The 25,594-nt window shown below is 48.1% G+C and overlaps 1 protein-coding gene and 1 long non-coding RNA gene across 2 annotated transcripts in view; both read left to right on the top strand.

Annotated features, from left to right (window-relative positions):
* Positions 1 to 2,379, top strand: part of CAPN13 (calpain 13) — a 49,080-nt gene extending 46,701 nt beyond the window's left edge. The window contains exons 13-14 of the mRNA XM_070380124.1: positions 650 to 706; positions 2,325 to 2,379. Coding sequence (XP_070236225.1) covers positions 650 to 706; positions 2,325 to 2,379 — 112 coding nt within the window. The remainder of the gene's footprint in view (positions 1 to 649; positions 707 to 2,324) is intronic.
* An 11,584-nt stretch (positions 2,380 to 13,963) lies between these two features.
* Positions 13,964 to 21,478, top strand: LOC138989974 (uncharacterized). Its single transcript, XR_011466164.1, has 3 exons — positions 13,964 to 14,349; positions 14,914 to 14,971; positions 20,901 to 21,478. It is a non-coding gene; the product is annotated as an uncharacterized lncRNA (long non-coding RNA).
* Positions 21,479 to 25,594: the final 4,116 nt, after the last annotated feature.

Here is a 25,594-nt window from a genome sequence, read left to right as displayed (position 1 = left end):
CATATTTGGGTGTGAAAGGAACAGTTTACTAAATGATTTGAAGGCCAGGGGAGGCCCGTCCTGAAGACTGGACATGAGGTCACAATGTTCATCTGTCTCCTGACTGCCCACTTCACAGCCCGCTGTGCTGCGGGCTCTCCACGCATGTCCTTGGCATAGATGCCCAATGCCTCCAGAGGTGCCCACCATATGTAAGCATGAGCCTCCTTTGAATAGTGAGCTGGTCATCCTTGTCACACTGTCCCCTGGTTTTCTAGGAACCTGGATGGCAGTCTCAACCTGAGAACCCTGCAGGTAGGTGTGCCTCAAGGCTTGGTTGGCAGCCTTCAGTGGGTCACGGCCCATCCCCAAGAGCTTCTACCTCCTTCTTTCTGCCTCACCACTGACCAGTGAGTGAGAGATACCACAACGGGCTGGTGACAGCTCCAAGGGGACAGGGACGAGGGGAGAAGCCCAGGCTTCAGAGGCCAGGCTGGACCCAACCATCTTCCTTCCACAAGCTTCCATTTTCCTATTCCCCACTAAGGTTTGATCCAGTTGCTGGATGAAGCCTCTTATTTCCAAGTGGGAGGTTCTAGGTCCCTCACTGTATCAGACAGGGGATCCCTTTCCCAGAAATTTGATGTTGGCTGTTCTTCCTTACATCCAGGCAAGTCTTCCAGAAAATGGGTCCCAGCAGAGCATTTTCTACAAGTACGCTCAGCAGGTACTGTACTTAGCAACATGGCCATGAGGGGCCCTGCCTAGGACAGGGATGAAGAGGTGAGAGGAAAGAAAGCCTCTCCCAGGTCCTTACCAGGCTAGAGAGGAAGATGACTGGCCTCTCTCCCTGGATGCCACCAGAACTGATCCGGGGAGACGGGATGCCCCAATTAGGTGACATCTGGGGTGAAGTGTAGTTTTGAAAGGGAGGGGCTCCTTATAGGAGGGTGAGATGTATAAATCTTTTAACAAGCCGTCGGCAATGCCCCTGAAAATCTTCCCTTCTCCCGTTCTGCCGCCTCCCACTGCCATTGGCACCCTTCCTCCTGGGAGCTGGCCAGCTTTCAGAAGGCACCACTAGCCTTCTTCTTGCCAAGCCACCTATGTGCACAAGGGATTTTCTTAATGGTTTAATAAGCTGTTATAAAGATCCTTGACTTGTCAGGAGAAAAACAGCTGCCAAGGGCTCCACACGATGGGCCTCTTACCATTAGTCATCATGTCAGTATGGAAACAGAAAGCCATATGGGTGACCGTACGCACTGAGCTGGCCTCGGGAAGACAGGTGGGCAGTTCTCGGGCCCTCGCTGTGTCAGACAGGTGACCTCCTTCCCCAGAAATGTGGGTTCCCAGAAGACCCCCAAGGAGGCGTCTTCTCCCCCCTGACCTCGTGGTGCTCTGCAGAGCCACTGCTGGAGCCCTCTCGCCAGCTCCTTCTCCCGTGGGACAAGCTTTCCCAGGGTGGTGACATCTCATTATGCCCTCGCTTTTACCAGGCTGGGTGTGAGAAACACCTGCATGGGGCACAGCTCTGCTTCTCCATAAAATCATCATGGAAGCCACTGCCTCTAAAGCTGGTCAGGGTCCTCAACAGAAAAGGGAAGGCAGTTAACACCTTCAGGAGTTCAAGCCAGGAAGAGCGTCTCGCCCCTCAACCTCTGTTGCTTCCTGTTTTTCATCCAAGGGAAACCGTGATGTCTCCCTTTCTGGCTTCTGTGGCTGGGAAGATGAATGCTAAGTCATGTGCTCAGCGAGAGCAGCTTCTCTTAGCCTGGATTCCTGGCATGTGTCTCTTCTCACCACACACACACAACACACAGTAGCCGTGTCTTCTCTCACTCCCGTCTTTCTGGAAGCAGATGGGGACACACACCTGCAGGGCGGAATTGATTCATTCAGCAATACTTCTCCCGAGGGGCTCCCAAGTGCCTGGTATGATGGGGAGGAAGCAAACACTGCTTTCAGCCCAATAATGAATACAGAGAGAAATGCAAGGTGACCCTCACCAGGAACCAAGTGTCAGGAGTGATCAGCACTGCAGATGTTCAGGGAGGGAGCTATGGCCTGGAGCAATCAGGAAAGGCTTCATGGGAATTCCCTGGAGCCCTGGTGGTTAGGATTCCATGCTTTCACTGCTGAGGGCACGGGTTCAATCCCTGGTGAGGTAACTGAGATCTCAAGTCGCGCCGCGTGGCCAAAAAGAAAAAGGAAAGGCTTCATGACAAAGGTGAGATGGGAACTTAAGTGCTCAGACACCCCAGTGCTTTCACAGTCAGGCGGGCATGGCCCCTCAGTTCCTGGACACTGATGTGATTCCTGCATCCCTTCCTCATTTGGAGCAGGGGCTGGACATTGATGCTACGCAGCTTCAGAGCCTTCTCAACCGGGAATTCCTAAGAGGTAAGGACCTGCTGGCCCGGCCCCATCCCCATGGCCGCGCCAGGCCAACACCGCCCTCTCTGACCTCTCAGTCCTTTCTGCTCTTCTGCTCAGGACCTCCAGGGGACCCGTTCTCCTTGGATGAGTGCCGCAGCCTCGTGGCTCTGATGGATGTATCCTTTGCAGTCACCATCCACCCCCCACTGCCTCCCAGCACTGAGAGCCTGTCTGCTCCATCAGCTTCCCCAAGGATCTAACTGGGACAGTAGAGAATCTTTTTTCACTCTGTTTTCTCTTCTTCCTTGGTTCTAAGGGCTCACCAAAGAGCCTGGGCTTCTGGGGACTCTGCATGAACTCACCAACTCTCTAGAACCACCATAGCAACAACACTTACTATCTATCAAGTGTCTACTGCATACCCAGAATGGTACTGATAGATATTTTTTCCCTTGTAGTTCTTGCAAGAATCTCTGTGATATAAGAAGTATTGTCCCATGGTACACTGGAAGAAACGGGTTCAGAGAGGTTTAGTCATTCACCCAGATCGCACAGCCAGTCAGGATTTGTGCCTGGATTTGGACTTGAAGTTTTCAGCTTCCAAAGCCCATGTTCTAATCGTATTCTTCACTGCTTAGCAAAGGATAGTATCCTAACTTCTTTACTTCTACCCCTCTCCTTACCACTATTTAAATCCCTTGCTCAACAAACCCCCAGTTCAATAAAGGTTAACAACCACCAAAGTGAAAGTCGTTCAGTCGTGTCCAACTCTTTGTGACCTTGTGGACTATACAGTCCATCCAGCTAATGGAGGAAATCCTAGGTCTGCATGGCAGTTACACCCTGTTATTACTATTCTGTTGCATTGACAGATGAGACTGGGCTGGGCAGTGCAGTGACTTGCCCTAGTTCTGTGGCCACAAGTGGCTGGACTAGGACCCAAGCCCAGGATCTTCTGCCTCCCATCCTGACTTCCACTCCCCTGGGAGCCATTTCTCCCCTGCCACTCCATCTCCCCGCTGGTGGGCATATCCCTCAGGGGTCACCTTGCAACTCTCCCCTCGCTATGCACTGTCTCCCTGAGGAGACACAGATCCCCCAGCTCTTTCACTCTTAACAAGGCTCTACTGGGGACATGAAGCTGGGCATTGTCGAACAAGAGCCATCTTGATGAACTCATCAGTCAGGCCCTGTCTCTTGACTGTTGTATAGAATCACTCGGAGACACTGCTCATCCCTGCAGATAAATCAGAATGGCACTCAGGAGCCCTGCAGCCTAGGGCAGGTAACCCCAGGGGAGGTCATGTCTGTTGGACCCCTGCGCAGAAGACCAGTCTTTCCTACCCTTCCTTCTGCTCACCCGTCAGCTCCCCTCCAGTGCCACAGAGATCCATTCTTTCCATTAGTTCTCATTAAACTCTTGGTAAGGAAGGACCAGGCTTCCCTGGTGGCTCAGATGGTAAAGAATCCACCTGAAATGTGGGAGACCTTGGTTCGATCCCCAGGTTGGGAAGATTCCCTGGAGAAGGGTATGGCAACCCACTCCAGTATTCTTGCCTGAAGAATCCCCATGGACAGAGGAGTCTGGCGGGCTGCAGTTCACGGGGTCGCAAAGAGTTGGACACGACTCGGCAACTAAGCACAGCACACAGCGTGGAGGGACCAGGGCCGGCTTTAATACCCAGAATGTGGTCCATCCATGGCCGCACACTTAGCACATGTGCTCATCTCTCAGCCCACCTCAGGAGTTGCAGTCACCTCCCCACACTGCTGCTTCCCACTCCCCTCTACAAGGGGGACCCACCCCAACTGGTGAAGGCTGTGTTTGGGGTTCAACCTCTTTCCATGGGTGCAAATGACGTTGGCATCCCTTTCTCAGGGCTGCCTTCTTCCAATTGCCCATTTTCTCCTGTGAAATGAATCTAAGCCAGGTCTCTTTTAGACGCATCAGAGCCAGCTGGCGTGGGGTCACATCCAGGTGACTCTGGACCGCCTGTGTTACTAGGTGACGGATGGAGCCTCTCCATGCCTGAGGCCCCTCTGCTCACTGCACACAAGACTGCTTGACTCTTAACTCCCCACCAGCTGAAGGTGAACGGGCGACTTGACCAGGAGGAGTTTTCAAGGCTGTGGAGCCGTCTCGTCCACTGCCAGGTACCAGCATGTTCTCTCTTGACGAGTGTTCATTCCAACTGGGTTGGCACAGATTTACTGGGTGCCTGATTCTGCCCCAGCATTGAGGGCTGTGATAGAAGGGGAACCTCACCCCACCCTCAAGGGGAGCCCCCATTTTGCTTGGGGAGATGTGCGTGCACCCCCCTGGCCATGCTCAGTCAGGTGGCAGGCTGAGGACCGCTCTAGGAGGCCAAAGGAGAAAGGGTCACAGTGGACTGTAGCTGAAACTGCCGGCTGGCACCGCCCTCCCCATTTCTCTGTGGGCCCACTGCAGCATCCCCCAAGCCGCTGGTTTACCTCGTTCCCCTACCCTACCTCTGCCAGAAAACAGATCAGAGTCACAGTTGTGGTCTGTGGCCTCTGTGTGGCCTCACCATTGTTCCCAGGACAAAGTCGAAACTCACTAGCTGTACCCAAGACCCTCTGAGTTAAGACTCCACTTTGGGGTCTAGGAGAGGCCCCTTCACTTATCCCACCTGCTCCTTTGAACCCTAATGTAAGACTCCGCACTTTCCCTTCCCTGCAATGGGAGCCTGCCTGGTGCCCACCCAGCCTGAGGGTCCAGACCCCAAAGCTCCGTGGGGGCCTTGCCTCCCCTCTCCAGATCCGGTTAGTTTCCACTCAGCTCCCAACACTTGAACTCACAACAATAAGACGCAAACACTTCCTGTTTAATACTATTTATTTGTATCGCCTACCTCTGATTGGAGTGATTGGGTTTCCCCCTGGACACAGCAATGACTGATGGCCCATCCATTAGACTGCAGGTCCTCCCGGGCAGGGAGCCCTCATGTTCATCCTTTTCCCCAGCGTCTCCACAGTGTCCAGCTCACAGCAGATGCTTAAAAGTGCTGGACAGACGACTGAGCAAGTGCATGACACTGAGTCCCTACCTAATTGAGAACATCTAGGACTCTGAACTCACAAAAGCCAAATAAGGCCAGGAAAAAGTGCTCAAGCTGCTCTTCCACTGTAACTGGCTCTCACAATCAGCCCGGACTGAGCACCTGCTGGGGGTATTTTGCTCTGGAACATCCTGGGTTCAGTCCTCTGGTGCTTGTCTGTCTCATCAGGGCACGTGACTCACCAGCCCATGTTCTCACCTGGGAAATGGGAGGAGGCTGAGGGTTAGAGTGAGAATTAGAGGGAGGTAGAAAAGTCCCCAGAGAAGGCAATGGCACCCCCACTCCACTACTCTTCATGGACGGAGGAGCCTGGTAGGCTGCAGTCCATGGGGTCACTAAGAGTCAGACACGACTGAGCGACTTCACTTTCACTTTTCACTTTCATGCATTGGAGAAGGAAATGGCAACCCACTCCAGTGTTCTTGCCTGGAGAATCCCAGGGATGGGGGAGCCTGGTGGGCTGCTGTCTAGGGGGTCGCACAGAGTCGGACACAACTGAGGCGACTTAGAAGCAGCAGCAGCAGCAAAGTCCCCAGCAAATGGAGAACTGCCCTGTAAAAAAATTGAGATGTTCAGGGGACTCCACCCTGAGGCATCGCCTGGTCCCAGAGACAGTTCTCACCTGCCTTCCGTGCTGCCTACACTGCCCTCACTAGTGTGCAAGGTGCTCTCCTTAGCTCTTTATAAGATGTGCTCATTTCTTCCTCGCAGCAAACCTACAAGGTAGGTAGTATATTGGCCTTGTGCTGCAGAGGGGGTAGACTGAGATCCAGAAAGATCGGGTCACTTGCCCAAGGTGACACCGCTGTAGATAGGCTGGGATTTATACCCAGCAATTTGGTTGTGCAGTCTGTGCTCCTAATGCCCATCCTAGGCAAGCTCTTTAGCGAGCTCTTCACGTCCCTGGAAAGTGACAAGCCGCCCTGGGTGGATGGAACCCAGTCTATGGGGTGTAGAGGCTAAAGGAGAGCAGGTTGGGAGGGAGGAGGTGCAGGCCTGAGAGAGGGGCCTGCAGCCCTACAGTTGGCAGGTAGGAGGTCTGTGGACTTTAACAAGCGGAACCCACGCTGCCTCCCCTTCCGCCTCTCCCTCCTCCTCCCCACCATCCTCAGCTGTGCACCCATCGACCTCTGAGCTGAGCCCATCATGTTTTAGTGAAGCAGCCTCCAGGGATGGGTACAAGATCTTCCAGGACACCCTCTTCCACGTGGGCACTGGGGCTCATACGGGTTTCTTGCTTCTTCCTCCATATCAGAGTGTTTTCCAGAACTCCCCAAAGAATGCTGGCGTTTTCCTCAGCTCGGATTTGTGGAAGGCCATAAGGGACACAGGTAAAGCAGACAACCCTTTGAGCTTTGATGATTGGGAGTGGCAGGGGCGTGTGTGTTTGGTGTGTGTGTGTGTGTGTGTGTGTGTGCGCGCCCGCCCTCTGTGGACCTCCTGGCTGCAGACTCCAACTCCATCCTCCCCCACCTGAGTTCTCACCTGCCAGTCAGCTCTCCTAATTGCCTTCTCTCCCCAGCACAGCACTAACCATGAAAAATGACCCTGAATGGTTGATACCCTACCAGAAATCTAACTTGCTTGAAGACACATCCACCTCAGCATCCAGGCCATCCAGATTAAATACTCACAGGCCAGCTGATGCCCTCTCTTCACAGAGGGTCTGGGGTTAAGTGAGATCACATGTATCTGTTTGCTTCAAGGAGGCAAGAGCTTTCAGTCCTGAGAGAATGATAATAACACCGAAGGGCGAGGGTGCGTCAGAGTTCAGCCATAACTTGCACGCACATCACCTCCTTTGATTGTCTAAACAGCTCTTGAACTGCGCAGGGCAAGAATCATTGTCCCCACTGTCCCTGCAGGGAAATGGCCCACAGAAAGGTGAAGTCAGGAAATTGCCACCTTCCCTAATGAAATGTAAAATCAGACTCCCGCAGGTCACTGCTGAAAGGGCAGCCTCAATGGGTCTCCCTCCTGGGGCTCCTGGCCTGGATGCAGAGCAGGTAGAAACCTGAGCACCTGCTCCCTGCCCCTCCCCCCACGTCCCCCTTTCTCCTTCCTCTTCTGCTTATAAAAATGTGTTTATTTGGCTGCATGGAGCCTTAGTTGCAGGAAATGGGCTTAGTTGCCCCACAGCATGTGGGATCCTAGTTCCTCGACCAGGGATCAAACCCACATCCCCTGCATTGGAAGGGGGATTCTTAACCACTGGCCCACCAGGGAACTCCCTCCCCTCCCTTAATTCTTCACAGCAGAGGGTTGTGTTTCTCACACTTAAGGTTGAGAAGAAGCCCCTGGGGGCTTATGGAAGCAGGGAATGTTGAGCCTCACCACCCACCCCAAGGTACTGACTCAGGAGGACTAGGGTGGGGCTTGAGAACCGGCATCTCTGCCAAGTTCCCAAGTGAGGCCAAAGCTCCTGGTCTGGGGATCACACTTTGAGAACCACTGAATGGCCAGTGGAAGTTGAAACCTTTAAAGGAGACCTCACCCATGACTCCAGAATAATAAAAGGGAGAAAGAAAATAGATGGAATTCAACTGAAAAGCTTGCAGGGGCCAGCAGGTAACTGAAGAGGGCCATGGAGCTGATGTGATTTGCGGGGGCAGTTTGAGAATGTACAAGCTGCAGGCATGTCCTATCTAAAGGCCTTCGTATTCACATTTTATTAATTCTGCAGGAGAAACCAACGTGTCTTATACTGTGTGGGGCCCGAAGGCCACCAGCCTTGTCCCCATGATGGATGGTCCGGTTTACAGGGTTCTGGTAGCTCACTGGGGTGCATAGACCCCCACCGGATTTTCAGTTCGCCCTTGTCGGTTCTGTGGTCGGTGCCTCCCTGGAGCTTATAGCTAGACACATAAGATCACAAGACCCAAAGAGGGCAAGGCAGCTCTGTCCTGCCCACCTGCTGCTCTGAGGACCAGCCTCATCCCTGGATGACCAACCTAGGACTAAGCCCCTTCTCCAGGAACCGCATATGAGACCACACACGGTCCAGGACTAGGCGAGGAGGGCTGTTGGAGAGGGTCACCAGCAGAGGGAGGCCTGACAAGGTGGGGCTGGGAGCAAACTTTTCACGTGTCCTGGCAGCTCCCATCCCCCACAGGAATTATCAGATGATTGTCAAGGGTCAGGAGTGTTTAGCCCCAATACTGTTGGGGCCTGGAAGCTAACATTCTGAAGAGTCAAAAGTACACAGAAGAGGAGTGGACTGGCCGCTGAGCCAGGTGGAGGAGGGGATGGTGGTGAAAGGCCACGTGGTCTCCGCACAGGTGTTTCTGATCTCCCGAGGTGGAGGACCACACCCGTTCCTCCCTGCTCACCAGCTCCCCAACTGTGTCCCAGACTTCCTCGCAGGGATCTCCATCACCAGCGAGCTGCTGGACCTCATGAAACTCCGGTACAGCGACAGCACTGGCAGGGTCAGCTTCCCCAGCCTGGTCTGCTTGCTGATGCGGCTGGAAGCCATGGCAAGTAAGTGTCACCCGGAGACCATCACGCTGACCAGAGAACACAGCAGAGGACCAGGAATGCACTCTGGCTCCAGGCCTGGGCAAGGCCTCAGTAGCGGGATGGGCTGGAGTCCTGCAGAGGAGCCCTCATCCTGAGGGGCAGAGCCAACATCAGCCTAGGTGACCGTGTAGCTGTCCTGAGACCCCAGCCTCCCTTCTGCATCCTTTTCTCCCCAGGACATTCCACACCCCAGATCGTTTATTTCCTCTTCACCCTTCTCAGCACCTCTCTCACTCAGGAACAAGGTTAAGTTACCATGGCCCCGCCTCCAGATTGTTTACGGTTCAAACCTAGTCTTTAGTCATGCAGTAAATGGTTTGATCTCTGCTGAAGGATTTCACAAATGGTGTCTTGGTGGGTGCAGGAGTCCCCATGCCGGAGCCAGCCGGCAAAGTCGATCAGGTCCCAGCGTGGCGGGGCTAAGAAAGAAACTAAAGCAAGAGACTACAAAGATGGGGTCGAGAGGTTCAGACACGTCACCAAAGGGACGCAGTCTGACACCAACTTTATTCAACATCTCATATTTATACAGAAAAGCGTGAGAGAGACAAAACAGTTGACCTTTTTTTTTCTTGGTTAGCCTATACATCTTACAAACAGTCACAAGAAATCTTGAGAGCATGGGAATGGCTCCCTGTTATTATTTCTTACACCAGATAACATTTTTCTGTGCGTGAGAAGTTTGCACAGAACTCCAGGTGCCTGCAGTAAATAAGCGCCTAATCTCTGGGGTGGCGGGACAGAGAGCTATGTTTGCAAGCAAACCCTCAAGGACTGAGGCAGCTCCCAGAGCTGTGTCCTTCGGACAAAGGACCCCGTTCTCACGGGCAGCTCCCCGCAACTCCCCCTTTCTTTTTATATAGGCACACGCTTATGTTCCTTTAACCGCAGACCATTTCCATAGATGGAAGCCTTTATGATCCATAGATCATCAATCAGTTTTTTAATTAAACAAGGTGCAAGAAATAAAACAGTTTTATTAGTGTATATGGGAATAGACCGACCCTCCCAGTCCACGGGTTGGAGAAGGGGAGGATCGGGAAAATAAGCCCAGTAAGCATTTGAATATTCTTCAGAGTGTGCAGTGTTAATCTGATTTAAGATAATTAATAAGGTTATCAGGAAGCTTAAAGGCGATATCGGATCGCCCTGCACCGCAACACGATTCTGTGCCTCTCGCATCAATGCCTGAAGTTGTTGCCGAGATGGTAATTCATCATGCTCTTGAATTGTCAATCTCCTCATCTGATTTGCTAGAGACTGTCTCCGCCGTGCGTACCAACCTTTCCGGCAGCCAGCGCGGCGCTTCGGCATCCTGTGGGAAAACACAAACATGCCCTCGTCCCCAGATTAGTACTGGATCTGGTCCATACCATTTTCCTACAAGTGGGTCTTTCCAAAAGACTTTAGGTCTTATTGTTTGTGCATCAAAGTTCCAAAATCGCTGTGCTGCTGAACGGCCACTTATATCCAATTGTAAAAAATTTAGAACAAATAAAGCATGGTTTAGAGAGTTGGAGGGGGTATTGGGATACAATTCCCCCTTCTTTAGTTTTTGCAATTGATGTTTGAGAGTTTGATGTGCCCATTTAATAATTTTTTGACCTTGAGGATTATAAGGGATACCTGTTTTATGTGAGATAGACAATTGCGTACAAAATAATTGAAAATTTTTTCCAGTGTATCTTGGACCATTGTCTGTTTTTATGGTTTTAGGGGTTCCCATAACAGCAAAACATTTAATGCAATGAGCTATACAATGTTTGCTAGCTTCTCCGGATTGTAGAGAGGCATGTAAAAAGCCGGAGAAGGTGTCAATAGTAACATGAACAAATTTTTGTTTACCAAATTCAGGAATATGGGTAACATCCATTTGCCATATATCGTTTGGCAACAATCCTCGAGGATTAACTCCATAGTGGGGGACGCTAAAAAACTGAGGACACGTTTGACATTGCTTAACAATCTGTCTGGCAGCTTCTCGAGTAATGCCAAATTGAAGTCTTAAGCTATTGCTGTTTTGATGGTGTAAGCTGTGGGAAGTTTTTGCCATTTGTTCCAGTGAAGGAAATATCATACGTGTAGCTTCATCAGCCAAAGCATTGCCTCGTGCTAAAGGTCCAGGAAGTCCAGAGTGAGCACGAATATGACCAAAATAGCATTTATTAACTCTGGAGCAAATTAAATGTTGTATATCACGAAAAAGAGTTTGGATAGTAGAATTCAGGGTACCAATAAATGGAACAGTCTCAATAGTGTTTAAGGCTCTTATGATATATTGACTGTCAGAATATAAATTAAATGGAGCAGAAATTTGTAACAAAGCCTGAAAAAACGGCAAATAGTTTTACTTTTTGAGCAGACTTATAATTAGTATGCCAGGTGGTAGTATTGTCCTGTATAATCATACTAGCTATTCCATTAGAAGAGCCATCAGTAAATACAGTTAGGGCGTCGGCAAGGGGCTGAGAAACAACGATTTTTGGGAAGAGAAATTGGTGATAATGAGCAAATTGCAAAATTTTATCTGAGGATAATGATTATCAAGCCGTCCACTAAAACCAGCTAAGGCAATAACCCTTGTAATGTCGTGGCCAAAGTTATGCCTTGAATGTACGAAGGGCTGATATCGGCACAAATTTGTACATAATCGGATAAGCCTCCCTTTTTCTTGTAAGGTCTCAGGGCAGCTTGACAAGCCGAATTGGCATTTTCATAAGCAAGCTGTTTAGTCAACACCATCTCCGCCTGCTCATCTTCTATCATTTTACCAATTGTCTCAAGCAGGCGGGCAACAAAATCCTGATATGGCTCATCTGGCCCCTGGCGAATTTTAGATAAATCTTCAGTCTTTTTATCAGAATTTGGAAGCTTTTTCCATGCTTGTAGAGCCGCAGCACTAATCTGAGGGTAGGCTCCAGGTAAATAATTAAGTTGACTATTAGTGTCTCGATATTCTCCCTCTCCCACCATCATTTCATAAGTGGTGTTCAGTCCCTGTCGCCGATTGATATCGGCTGTGATCCCACATTGCTCAGCAAACTCAGATTTCCATAGTAAATAATCTCATCCAGATAAACAAGCTCGAGCAACCTGTTTCCAATCATTAGGTGGCAGATTTTGATTTCCTAAAGCCTCTATAATAGCCTGAGTAAACGGCGCAGTCGGGCCATATTGTGCACAAGCCATTTTTAACTCTTTCAGTTGCTTAAAGGGCAGCGGCTCATAATACCTCTAATGTTGAGCATTTTCAAACACTGGATAGATTCCTGAAAACCCGGGAATATGTTCTCCTTCTTCATTAGCTAAGCTTAATTGCTTGTTGAAGAGGAGATAATAATATCTCACTTTTAATTTTTATGTTTTCACCGGGCAAAGAAGCAGGGATAGATATAAGCTCTCGCGGTTCTACGAAAGGCGGAGGTGGATCGAGTCCAGCAAGAACCGAGGGAGGATATGCTGGAGGCACAGGCTGGCTGGAGTGGGAGTCTCCCTGTGCATCCTTTTTTACTGCTATAACAATCTTCTGAATTAAATTCTCCAGCTGTTCTTCAGTAAGCCCTGAATGCTTTAATTCCCCTTTTCCTGAGGGGGATTCCATGTTAACCATCATCTCCCAAGGCATATCCTCTCTATGGTTCTGAGCCGCTTGTTCATTTAACTCTTTCTGTTCATCAGAGCTTAACACATCATCACTCCCTCCAGCCTTATAAGCTGTTCCCTCAGGCACAGCATAAAGCGGCTCAGGTGATGGGGCAGAAGGCTCTGTAACTTCGGGTCCTGTGGAATCTCTGAGAGCCGTTTGAATTTTATGTCCCTCATGTTCAGGATCCAGGCAGTCTCTTAAGAGAGTCCACAAAGAAAAAGCATCCACAGGAACACGATTGGGACCATGTAAGGAATAATATGTCTGCAATTGTTTTCCTACTTTTTTCCAAGTTTCCAGACTAACTGTTCCTTCCTCTGGAAACCAAGGACAAACCTCCTCAATAAAAAGTAAAAACTTTTCTAGCTGTAACTTATTTACATGAATTCCCCTACCTTTTAACATAGTTTTCAACATATGTACAAATAACTGGCGGCTATTGCCTTGTCCCATGATTTATTACTCTCGACAATCACCCTCCCTGCCCTTTACTTTTAATTACTTAGGAATTCCTCTTTACTTACCTCAATCTTGGCGGGCAGCGGCCGTCGTCGCACTCCGATTCTCGGGTCCCTGTTCGGGCGCCACCTGCCGGAGCCAGCCGGCAAAGTCGATCAGGTCCCGAGAACGTGCACGGCGGGGCTAAGAAAGAAACTAAAGCAAGAGACTACAAAGATGGGGTCGAGAGGTTCAGACACGTCACCACGAAGGGACGCAGTCTGACACCAACTTTATTCAACATCTCATATTTATACAGAAAAGCGTGAGAGAGACAAAACAGTTGACCTTTTTTTCTTGGTTAGCCTATACATCTTACAAACAGTCACAAGAAATCTTGAGAGCATGGGAATGGCTCCCTGTTATTATTTCTTACACCAGATAACATTTTTCTGTGCGTGAGAAGTTTGCACAGAACTCCAGGTGCCTGCAGTAAATAGCGCCTAATCTCTGGGGTGGCGGGACAGAGAGCTATGTTTGCAAGCAAACCCTCAGGACTGAGGCAGCTCCCAGAGCTGTGTCCTTCGGACAAAGGACCCCGTTCTCACGGGCAGCTCCCCACCCCCAAGGCCTCAGAAATCCAGCTTTGTAGGCCAGAGTTTTGGACACTTTTTAGCAGCATACCCCTTTGTTTGAAATGAAATTTCACATGAAACCCCAAACCACAATAGAGCTGCAAACGGAGCTGTGGTGGCTGAGTTGAAGTGGGGTCTGGCCTCCACTCGTATCATTCCACACCCCCCCAACCTCCTCACCCCACCACGTGGTCCTTAAACCCCACAGCTCTAGCCCCACACCTCTGTACTAGGCAGTTAACAGGACAGAGAGAACAGAGCCCTGGGAGGGTAAAGGAGAAGCCAGAGGCATAATCTTGCTCCAGAGAATTCACAGTTGGACAAGAGTGCTGCCCTTGAAATACCTCCTAAGACAAGACCTCTGCATCTCTATGGCCAAGAATAGAGGGTCTGAAGTGCAGAGAAGCTAGAGAAGGGAGGGGCGAGGTGGGCAGAGCAGTCAGGGAGCTTTTTTGAGAGCTGAGCCTTGAGCTGTCTCACGGGTGTGGAGTTTAACTGGGAAGAGAAGCGGAGAGGAGGCCAAGCGCAGCCTGTGGCTTCTCACAGGATCAACACGCTGGCTTTCCTCTCATGTGGGCCCAGGCCCGCCCTGATCCCTCCCCTCCTCTCTACCCTAGAAGCTTTCCAGAACCTCTCCAAGGACGGAAAAGGACTCTACCTGACAGAAATGGAGGTGAGTTGCCTTCCCCTCCCAGAGACAGGACACAGCCCTGGCCACCTCTCCTCACCCCAGTCCAGGGGGCATTTCCCTCCCTGAAGCCATTGAACAGTCTGTCAAAGGCCAGCCAAGCTGCCGGCCCCCCTGCCTCCAATTACTGCCTTTATATATTGCTAGCTGCCAAGGCTGCTTTAGGATCTTGGCAGACAGATTTTATTTTTTTCCAATAGCTTAATAAAGCAGAGGATTATGTGGGAGTCATAAATCCAGGAGGGAACTAAAGAACACCTGCTGAGCTCACTGTACATTAAACTGACTCCCAGTGAGTTTTAGAGAGAGCCTCCTGGCCCAGCCAGCTGGTCGACCTCAGCTGTCCCTCTCAGTGCCCGGCTCTTCAGGGAGTAGCAGATGACAGTGTTGTAACAGGGGGCTGAGACCTCCCGCTTGGGTGGGAATTAACTGGAAAGAGTTGATGAGACTAGACTGGGATCTTTCAAAGGAAGAGGAAACCATTTGCCCCGCTCTGTGTTAAGCTAACAAGTTTAAAGATTGGTTGTAATAGGGATGTTTATTTCTCAGTGGATGAACCTGGTGATGTACAACTGAAGCCAGGAGAAGAACAGGCACCAGAACCCAGGTAAGACATGGCAGCTTTGGAATCATTTCCTCCCAAGGGCTCAATGTGTCTTTCCTTCCAAGAACTACACACAAGACTCTCTCCCTGGGGGCAGCCTCCCCATAGATTACAGAGCCCTCATCTGTGTGAGTCAAGGCTTACAAGATGCTTGGCCTGTGAGTTTCAAAGCCAATACTGCAGATTTCATCCAAGTCTCATGTACATTGATAAAGAGTGTGGCCTGGAAGTTATGAGTGAGGAATTTAGAATTTTTTTTCACTTATTTGTATTGAGATATAGTTGACGTTTAACACTGTGTTCATTTTAGACATACAACATAGTCATTTGATATGTGTGTATTGTGAAATGATTACCATGACAAGTTCAGTTAATATCTATCACCTGACATAGTTACATTTTTTCTTGTGATAAAAGCTTTTACAATTTACGCTCTTAATAACTTTCAAATATACAGCACAGTATTGCTAATGATAGTCACCATGCTGTATGTTACATCCCCAAAACTTATAACTGGAAGTCTGCATGTGACACCTTCACCCATTTTGACCACTCCCTCACCTTCCACCTGTGGTAACTACCACTCTGTTGTCTGTATCTATTTATTTTGGGTTTTTTTATTAGTTTCCACATGCAAATGAAGTTATACAATGTGTGTCTCTCTCTGACTTACTTCACTTAGCATAATCACCCTCAAGTTTCATCCATGTTGTCACAAATGGCAGAGACACCACAACGGGCTGAATAATATTCTGTTGTATGTATATATAAATATGTATACCACATTTTCTTTATCCATTCATTCACTGATGGACACTTAGATTATTTCTGTGTCTTGGCCATTGTAAATAATGCTGCAGTGAATATGAGGGTGCCTATATCTTTTCAAGTTAGTGGTTTTTTTTTTAATTTGGATAAATGCCTAGGAGTGGAATCATTAGATCCTGTGGTAGTTCTGGTAGTTCTATTATTAATTTTTTTCAGTTTAGTCACTGTTTATAGAACAGCTCCTATATGGCTATGTGCTGGACTCCAGGGATTCAAAGATTAAGAAAATTCACATGGCTTCCACCCTTAGTTCCTCACTGTCTAGTGGGAGAGATAGTCTTGTAAATAGGAAACTGTGCTGTTATATACAAGATTCAGTGAATGAGGCTTGGGTCCTCTGTGGATACTAAGAGCAGATGCTTCAGATGATTTCTGCTTTGGACAAGGTGATATGCTTGAGGGACACCCATATGGAGATCTCGCATGGACAGCTAAACACACAGGTCTCTGGGGAAATCAAACTTGATCCTTGCCTTGGAGGGTCTTGCTGCGAAATGAAAGAGACAGAAATGTAAATATAATAGATCAGTTACTATACTCTGTAGAGAAGGCTAACACAGAGGTTCATGCAAAGATGACAGTACAGCTAACTTGGCCTGCAAGTTGTGATGTCTCTCTAGGAGACAGCCCAGGAAGTGAGTCTTGAATGATTCAGAGTTGTTATCCAGAGTTGTGGGTAGTTGTTGAGGTCAGCGTTCACATGGAATTCTTTGGATAGACTGAGCAAAGCTTCAAGTCACAAAGACATTACCAGCTGGAGAGCCAGTGAATGATATGCAGGCAACGGGTCATGGGAGGTTCTCTTCTGAGGGCAAGACACACAGTTTACAGTCTACCTTGATGCAAGTAAAAGGTGGCATGCTGTCCCCACTCAAGTGAGGGGTGTTTTTTGATGGTCCTAGGAGTCAGTTCAATGTCCTGTGGAGAGCAGACACCCAGAGCCTATTACTCATTTTTAAGGAATCTCCATACTGTTTTCCATAGTGGCTGTACCAATTTACATCCCCCCAACAGTGCACAAGGGTTCCCTTTCTCCACTTCTTCATCAACACTTGTCTTTTTGATAGTAAATGTGAGGTGGTCATTCTACAAGGTGTGCAGTGATGTCTCATTATGGTTTTGATTTGTATTTCTCTAATAATTAGAAATGTTGAGCATCTGTTCATGTGCCTATTAGTCATCTGTATGCCTTGTTTGGAAAAACGTCTATTCAAGTCTTCGGCCTATTTTTTTTATGGGACTGAGTTCTTTATATAGAGTTGTATGAACTGTTTATACACTTTGGATATAAACTTGTCAGTCACAGCATTTACAAACATTTTTCCCAATTTACAGATTGTCTTTTCATTTTGTTGATGGTTTCCTTTGCTGTGCAAAAGCACTTATTATTGTTTTTATTTCCTTTGCCTTAGGAGACTGATCCAAGAAAATACTTTTATGATTTATATCAAAGAGCATTCTGCCTATGTTCTCCTCTCAGAATTTAACATGAGGGAGTGTTCAAATCTCATTGTTTTACATGTGATTGCCCAGTTTTCCCAGTGCTGCCTGTTGAAGAGTCTGTCTCCTTTCCATTGTATATTCTAGCCTCCTTTGTCATAGGTTAATTAACTATAGTTATATGTATTTATTTCTGGACCCTCAGTTCTGTTCCATTATCTATGTGTCTGTTTTCATGCCAGTACTATGCCGTTTTGATTATTGTAGCTTTGTATTATTGTGTAAAATCTGGAAAGGTTATACTTCTAGCTTTGTTCTTTTTCCTCAGCATTGCTTTAGCAATTTAGAGTCTTTCATGGTTCCATGTAAGTTTTAGGATTATTTGTTATGCTTCTGTGAAAACTGTTCTTGGTAGTTTGATAGGAATTGCATTAAATCTGTAGATTGTTTTGGGCGGTACGGTCATTTTAATAATGTTAATTATTTTAATACAAGAGCATGGAATATCTTTCCATTTCTTTGAATCATCTTCAATTTCCTTCATCTCACCAACATTTTTCATTGTCTGTCTTTTTTGTTTTAGCCATCCTGGAGGGTATGAAGTGGTATCTCATTAAGGTTTTGACTTACAGTTTCCTGATAGCTTGTGGTATTGAGTATCTTTTTGTTGTCTACTAGCCATTTGTATATCTTCTTTTGAGAAATGTCTGTTCAAACCCTTTGTTTAATATTGGGTTATTTATTATTTTGTTGCTGAGTTGTAAGATACACACACACATATATACATACATACATTCTTGTTACCAGTCCCTTATCATATATGTGATTTGCAAAATTTTCTCCCATTCTGTAGGTTGTCTTTTAAGTTTCTTGATGGTATCATTTTCAGAATTTTATCAAGTCTAATTTATCTGTTTTTCTTTTGTCAATACCAAATACAGCCTTTGGTATTGTATCTAAGAAATCATTGCCTAACTTAAGATCATGAATTTACTCCTGTGTTTTTCCCCTAAGAGTTTTATAGTTTAACTCTTACATTTTGGTCTTTGCCCCATTTCGAGGTAGTTTTTGTGTACGGTGTGATGTAGTGGGTCCATCTTCATTCCTTTCCTGCCAGAAGCTTCACCAGGCAAGCCTGGATGTACTCCCATTATGAGAATACTTCTGTCCCTCTCACTCATCTTCAGCCCATCTGCCCTCCTCTGACTTACTAAACTGCTGTATTAAAAGCAATCAGACAATTCCTCTTCCTTCCCTCCCGTCACATCTGTTTCTTTTGAACAAAGCACACACTTCCGTTGTCACACTGGGGGCAATGTTTAAAGTTGTTTGAAATATTGAATTCTTTTTTTAAATGTTAAATATTTGGCTCTGCTGGGTCTTAGTTGCAGTGTGTAGAATCTAGTTCCCTGACCAGGGATTGAACCTGGGCCCCCTACTTTGGAAGCATGGAGTCTGCCACTGGGCCACCAGAGAAGTCCCCCCAAATATTGAATTCTTACTTTAAATAACGCTTTAAATACTCATGCTTTGGTATATGGTCCTTGGATATCTGAGGCTATGATGATCTGAACTGATTGCAGAGTCTAGAGGTTTCATACATGCTAGTCACACCCGCTAACAGTTTGTCTAACTGATGTCATCTATATTCATGTGGATCTACAGTCAATATGGCAGTAAAGTGCCTTACTCTAACAAAGTTAGTATTTAGAACAACTTCCCACTACACATAAATAACGTGTCTCAAGGGATGGGCCACCTCCTCCTACTCTGCATGAAGGTGAAATATGAGCAGCAGAGGCCCAGGTCCTGCTGATTTACCAACAGCCATTTTCACAAGAGTGGGTCTACTTCCATCCTAATAAATCCCGTCTCTCCTGCCTTCAGACCAGAGAAATTCTTTTTGAGAGGTAGGAATTTGCATTTGCCTCCACTGATAGGAAATCTCCCCACCTCCTTTAGCAAACATGCACCCGGTGATTACAGGCACCTTTCACACCTAGGGTGTCCACCTTGCCAGAGCTGACCTTTAAAGAGAAATGTATCAAACTGGGATGATAACGTGAACACTCCAAGGGCATAAACCAAGCAGGAGAAAGAGCTGGAATTCAGGAAACAGGAGGCTCAACACCAGATCCATCACTGGCTAGGGAACTCCAGAGTCCAGGGCTGTACAGCTAAATGGGAGAGCCAGAAACCCAGCAGAAATCAGGAAGAGCGATCTTTGGGGAAAAAGGATCTGCCTGCAATGCAGGAGACCCAGGTTCATTCCCTGAGTCGGGATTGAAAAGGGACATTTTCAGCCTAGAAAAGGGAAGTTTTATCTAATCCGACTCTTTGCAACCTCATGGAGTGTAGCCTGCCAGGCTCTTCTGTCCATGGGGATTCTCCAGGCAAGAATGCTGGAGTGGGTTGCCATGCTCCCCTTCAGGAGATCTTCCCAACCCAGGAATCAAACCTAGGTCTCCCACATTGCAGGCGGATTCTTTACCATCTGAGACACCAGGGAAGCCCCAATCTAATCACTTATTCATGGGTAAAATAGTATTCAGAAGGACTTTGAATTTCTGCTGGAGGGTTTTGGAAGAATTATTAGGATAATGACATAGACCAAACAGATTTTTAAAATGAGGTAATTATTAATTCCTAGAAGAACAAAGACTTCTAGAAGAAAGCAAATGGAGTTTTTCTTCACTCAGCAGAGAATTGTACATACATAATTGTAATAAAATAAAAATGGAATATTGATTTAATAAAATATGTGACACAAATATATTAGAGAAAGGAAGGAGAGAAGATACAGGCACAAAAGTGGGTTAAGAACACCCCAGCTTCATCTTCCATCACGAGATGTCAGTAGGCATTTAAAATTGGTAAGTCAAGGGGGTAACCATATAAAATATTATTTAGAAGTAAGGAGTTCAGAAGAAAGAGTTACGAGAGAGGAATTCCATGTAGGAGTGGGGCAGGGGACTGCTGTTCTTTCTTCCTGCTTTGTATGAATGTCTTGAATTTTTTTAATGTATCTTGGGCTGGACTTTTATGAAAGTAAATAAGAAAACTAGCATATAATAATAAATAAATAAAATAAATAATCTGAGAAACAGAGTTTAAGACTCAAGAGAAGAGGAGGGAGGTGGAGAGCAGAGTTGAGACTGTTTCTTTACCTCGTGGACAGGAAAGTAGGTTGCTAGAGTTGTAGAAAAAATGTCCATGCAAGAACGTCACTTGAATCTAGGAGATAAGCCCTTGAGAAAAGCCACTGTTCCCTGGGAGTCCTCTGGACAGAGGAGAGTTGCCCCTGTTCTCAGCCCTTCAGTCCTGTCTGTGGGGTCATAGGAACATCTGCTCCCCAGCTTTCCCTCCACTCTGCTGCAGGTACTCTGGAGCTAAAGGGGCAGTGGTTTGCACTCAGACAGGGCAGAGTAGGGTGGGTAGGGTGCATCTGGAGAATTTTGAAGAATGAAGTAGAGTCACTGCCGTCCACTGGAACCAAGGGTGTGATGGAGCTCGGCCAGCCTCGCCAGCACGTGGTACACTCTGTTGCCTGGTGGTCCTGAGAGTAGATCTGTGGGAAGGGGGCCTGCCTCTGCAGTCACTCAAAGAAAGGAAAAGCTTCTTTACTCACCCTGGGCCTTCTGTGTTTGAATGTGTCTTTCCCTAGGATGAGAATCTGGCTCTTGTTCCATTGGGCTGTGCTGCCCCCCTGGGTGATATACATCAAAGCCTGCCCTGCCTAGATGCAGTCAAAGCTGCCTTCAAGGAGCCTGGGCCGGGTCCTCAGCTGGGTCAAGCTCTGGTTCGCCCAAGGTCATAAAACAGGTTATCTGAATATTTCAGGACACCAACCTGGAATCCCAAGAGAAAGAAGCAGAAGATGTTCCCTTGTGGGAAAGCAGGGGAAAAGCCGCATCTCGGTCCCCTCCCACCAACCCAGTCATTTCTCAGTCTGTCCAGCCACAGGATGCTGTGCGTGACATGGGAGTGGATCAGTGGGTGTCTGCAGAATTAATCATACTCTCTGATATCTGAATCCTGACTGTTTCACAGCCAGATGGCAAAATAAAACATGGTTCCCGTAAAGGTCTTCAACTTCATGACGAGTAAGATCTTAGTTCTGGATGAAAAATACCTTTGGGAAAGGGGAAATCCAACCAGCAAGGCAAGCACCTCCCTCCCTCCTAATCTGTAAAGTCATCAGATAGTTCCAAAAGATCACGACCCACCAGAGTACAGAAGAGATTCCAGAATGACCAGGCCAGACCTCACTCAGGAGAACTGGCATTTGAGAACTCATTCCTGGATGCATCTCTCCGGTGAGGGAATACTTGCAAATGTGTGTGTCAAGAATAGGAGGGCAGGAACCTTCCAGAGTGTGACTTTTCTGAGAAGAAACAATCAAAATGTCGGTGGCATGGGCAAGGGTGTGTCATCATGCAAATACCCACACTCAGGAACTAGGTTAGCATTTGGACGCGGATGTGTCCTGATCAAGGAACAAACACACAGCCAACTAACTGCCTCTCACAGGGGCTGCTGCTAAGGGTGTGCAGTCATTTTAGTAGCACAGCAGGGTGAGACGCAGCATAGCCTGGGCCACATCATGTGGGTCCTTGCCCTGTGCTTGGCTAACCAGGATAGATGGCCATGGTTAACAGCCTGGGCTTCAGAGGTAGACAGAGCTAATGCCTGAAGACCCCAAGTCCTAGGCTGTTATGCAAAACAATGAGTCCTGACCAATCAAGACAGACTGTTTTAAAATAAAAGGAGAAAGTTCAAAAAAAAAAAAATGAATGAGCTATTTTGGCAGGACTCAGAGATGACCTTCACCTACCTGTGCTTTCAGTTAGAAAGTCCAACACGCCTGCACACTTTGTTGAACCAAACACCTGGACTGAAACCCAACTTCGCCTGGGGAGCCCTCAAGTGGAGGAGCAGGAAGAACAGTCTTGCTTCCCCAGAGCCGGGGGTGACCCTAGTGAGGATGGACATCTGAAAGTGCACGCACGCACACACACACACGCACACGCACGCACACACACACACACACACACACCAGGGAAGCCCAGCCCTAGAGAACAGCACACACCCACCCACCCACCAGGGAAGCCCAGCCCCAGAGAACAGTTCCATATGCAAGCCCACTGATCAGGGATGACATCAGTCTTGCTTCTCCCTAGAACAGAACCAGTTTGCTTTGAGCACTTGCTCCTCACCACCTCCAGGCAGAGGCAGGATTGCAGTGGAGCAGCACAACACATGTATGCCCCTTCCCTCCCTAACCCCTATGCCCCATCAGGGCCCTGACCCCCAGGACAGAGTCCACAAGGTCCTTAGATGATAACCAACTCAGTCCAGTGATGGGTTTCCCAATCTCAAGAACATGAGCCTCACATTCAATTCACTTGTGTTTTAAATTAAGAATGGAGACACTATAACTTATCCAATGTAAACATTTAAAGCCTTAAGTTTCATATAATAGCCAATTAGGAGGCGAGGCTGGGAACAGGGAAAGGGGAGAGACTGTGGAATAGAAGTAAGGTTAGGTGGGAGGGAGGAACAGAGAGTGCAGCAGGCAGCATCAAGCAAGTGTAAAACAGGAGCCGCTCAAGGTATCTTACGAAGGAGGAGTTTAACACAGGGAGCGAGTTGCTCACAAAGCTGTTGGATCAGCTGGAGGAGCACAGGCCAGAGAAAGAAAGAAAGTGAAGTCGCTCAGTCCTATCCGACTCTTTGCAACCTCACGGACTATAGTCCACCAGGCTCCTCTATCCTTGGAATTTTCCAGGCAAGAGTACTGGAGTGTGTTGCCACTTCCTTCTCCAGGGGATCTTCCTGACCCAGAGATCGAAACCCGGGTATCCCGCATTGCGGGCAGATGCTTTACAGTCTGAGCCACCAGGGAAGTCCTAGGCCAGAGAAGATCGCCACTAAGTCCCAGGTTCACCACCAAGAGAGAACGATGAAGCTGCTACCTCCACCCTCACCAGACATTATAGGGAGTGGCCAGAAATGGTCACGGCTGCCTGTAGCCCTAAGCGGGTGAATTTCTGGACAAAATTTCACAACTTCTGAAGCCCACGTGTCTGCCCACCCTGCCCAGAGGCAGAATAAGGCTTCTGCCTCTCTGCTGCCTTCCAAATCTTAAGTGCAGAGGAAAGAGAAAAATGTGGGGAGAGGGAACAACAAGCAGATGGAGATGGAGAGCTGGGGCGGTGGGGGGAGGATGATTCAGACAGACAGGGAGAGGACAGATGAGGCATGCAGGGAGCAATACAGACAAATAAGATGGGAGAGACCAGTGACAAGAGATTAAAACAGAAGGAGGAAGGCTGAGGTCTATGGGTGTTGATGGGAGTGGAGGCCATAGAGCCCAATCATTCAAAATCTGTTGCCGGTGGAAATGCTGACTTACGATGCCAATCAGGTTGTGCCTCTCAGACTTCATTGTGCATAAAAGTCACCTGGAATAACTTTTATAACAAGCTTTAGAAATTCTGATCCAGAAAGTCTGACACTAGACTAGTCTGTGAATCTGCTTTTTTTTTTTTTAAAGCTCAAGGGCTTCCCTTGTGGCTCAGACGGTAAAGAATCCACCTGCAGTGTGGGAGACCTGGGTTCAGTACCTGGATTGGAAAGATTCCCTGGAGGAGGGCATGGCAACCCACTCTAGTATTCTTGCCTGGAGAATCCCCATGGACAGAGGAGCCTGGTGGGCTGCAGTCCACAAGGTCACAAAGAGTTGGAGACAACTGAGTGACTAAGCACAGCAAGTGATGCCTGTGGTCCTTGGATGACTTAGGAATCACTAAGGAATCACCTAGGAATCACTGCTTTTGCAGCTCCACTGAGTGGTGAAATGCTCTGGGCTGCAGCAACCAGGGCGGCTGTGAAATGCCTGATGAATCCAAGCTTAAGTTCTGCTCTGGTCAGAGGCCTCTTGCCATGCTTCCCCACCCCCAGCCCCTCACTGCTGCTTAGAATATCTGAGATCCCTCTCACCACCTCCAAGCTCACTGCTCCCCTCCTTCCTGCTCCCTGAGAACTGATGTCCTAGTTGATTTTTACCTCTAAACAAGCTCATTAAGCAATAATCCTAGAAGAATCCATCACTCTGACAAGGTTGTTGATTAACCATCCCCCAGCAGAGCCTAAAGTGCTTAATATCCAGGCGGAGTGGTCAGTAATGAGTCAAGCGGCAGCACTGGCCTGGTTCTGAGCAGATGGATGCGAGGTGAGCAGTTGGGCCAACTTTGCAGCCTGGTGGAGGTCAGTGGAGAGGAAGGTGGACGGTCTCCAGGCTGCCCAGGCTGCAGCAAGTTCTAGACCCTTCTAGCCAGATTCTAGGCCATTCTTTCTGAGACCACTGAATGCCCCCAGAGGGTATATAAGGATATGAACAACTCTGGACAACAGACAGGAGAAGGACCACTTGACAGGGGCTGGACCCAGAGACGTAATTCCCCAACCTTTCAGCTCTGCCAACTATCTAATTGCCTGAGTAAGAGAAGAGACAGGCAAAACGATAAAATGACTGCCTTCCTGAGATCAATTTCAAGTCCAGACTGTTATGTCTTTCTTTTTCTACCCATAGTTAGACTCTTGTTTTAAACACCCCTCTGTTCCCTTAAAAGATTTGCTTTCTGTGCGTGGAAGTGCCTTGGACCGAGCAGGATGTGGCAAAACACTGCCCCCTGGAGGTCACAGTTGTTACAGCTTCAAAGCATCCGCCTCCCAGAGGTTCCTTCGAACTCAAGCCTCCAGTGTGGGCTCAGTGGCAGTCTCCAGCCAGCCTGGCCGTTGCTGCCATCTAGGCTGCCCTGTGTGCACAATTGCCCCATCACCTGCCTGACTCCATCTCATTTCTGCCCCCCCTTTTTGCATAACTACTGCATGACATTGGTAAATACTCTTGACCAAGGGGAAGGGAACTGATCCCCCCACCCCCGAGCTGTGCAGCTCTGATGGGATCACTGACATGCCATGTCATCCTGTGTCTTTAGATATTTCCAATTCTGTCCAGGCACAAAGAGAAAATAGCATAGAGTGAGTGCCAGTAGTGTTAAGAGAATGAATGGCTGAGCTTGTGTAGCGTGAATACAGGGGGCATGGCAGAGTGGACAGAGCACTGGGCAAGTCCTCTGGAGTCTCAGGTTCAAGTCTTGGTGCTGCCTCCATCCAGCTGTGTGTGCTCTGAGGACGTCCCTCTCTGGACTTCCTTCTTTAAAATGAAGGGGCTGAACTTGGAGATGTCTAAGGTCCCTTCCATGGCACACACTCGGGGGAGCCAAAGCCTAAGGATTCTAAGTCACAGTCATCATCTGCTGCTGCTGCTGCTAAGTCGCTTCAGTCGTGTCC

The sequence above is a fragment of the Bos mutus genome, chromosome 11 (assembly GCF_027580195.1).
Source record: "Bos mutus isolate GX-2022 chromosome 11, NWIPB_WYAK_1.1, whole genome shotgun sequence".
Taxonomy (NCBI): domain Eukaryota; kingdom Metazoa; phylum Chordata; class Mammalia; order Artiodactyla; family Bovidae; genus Bos; species Bos mutus.
The sequence above is the reverse complement of the archived record's forward strand: the minus strand, read 5'-3'. Positions and strand labels throughout refer to the sequence as shown.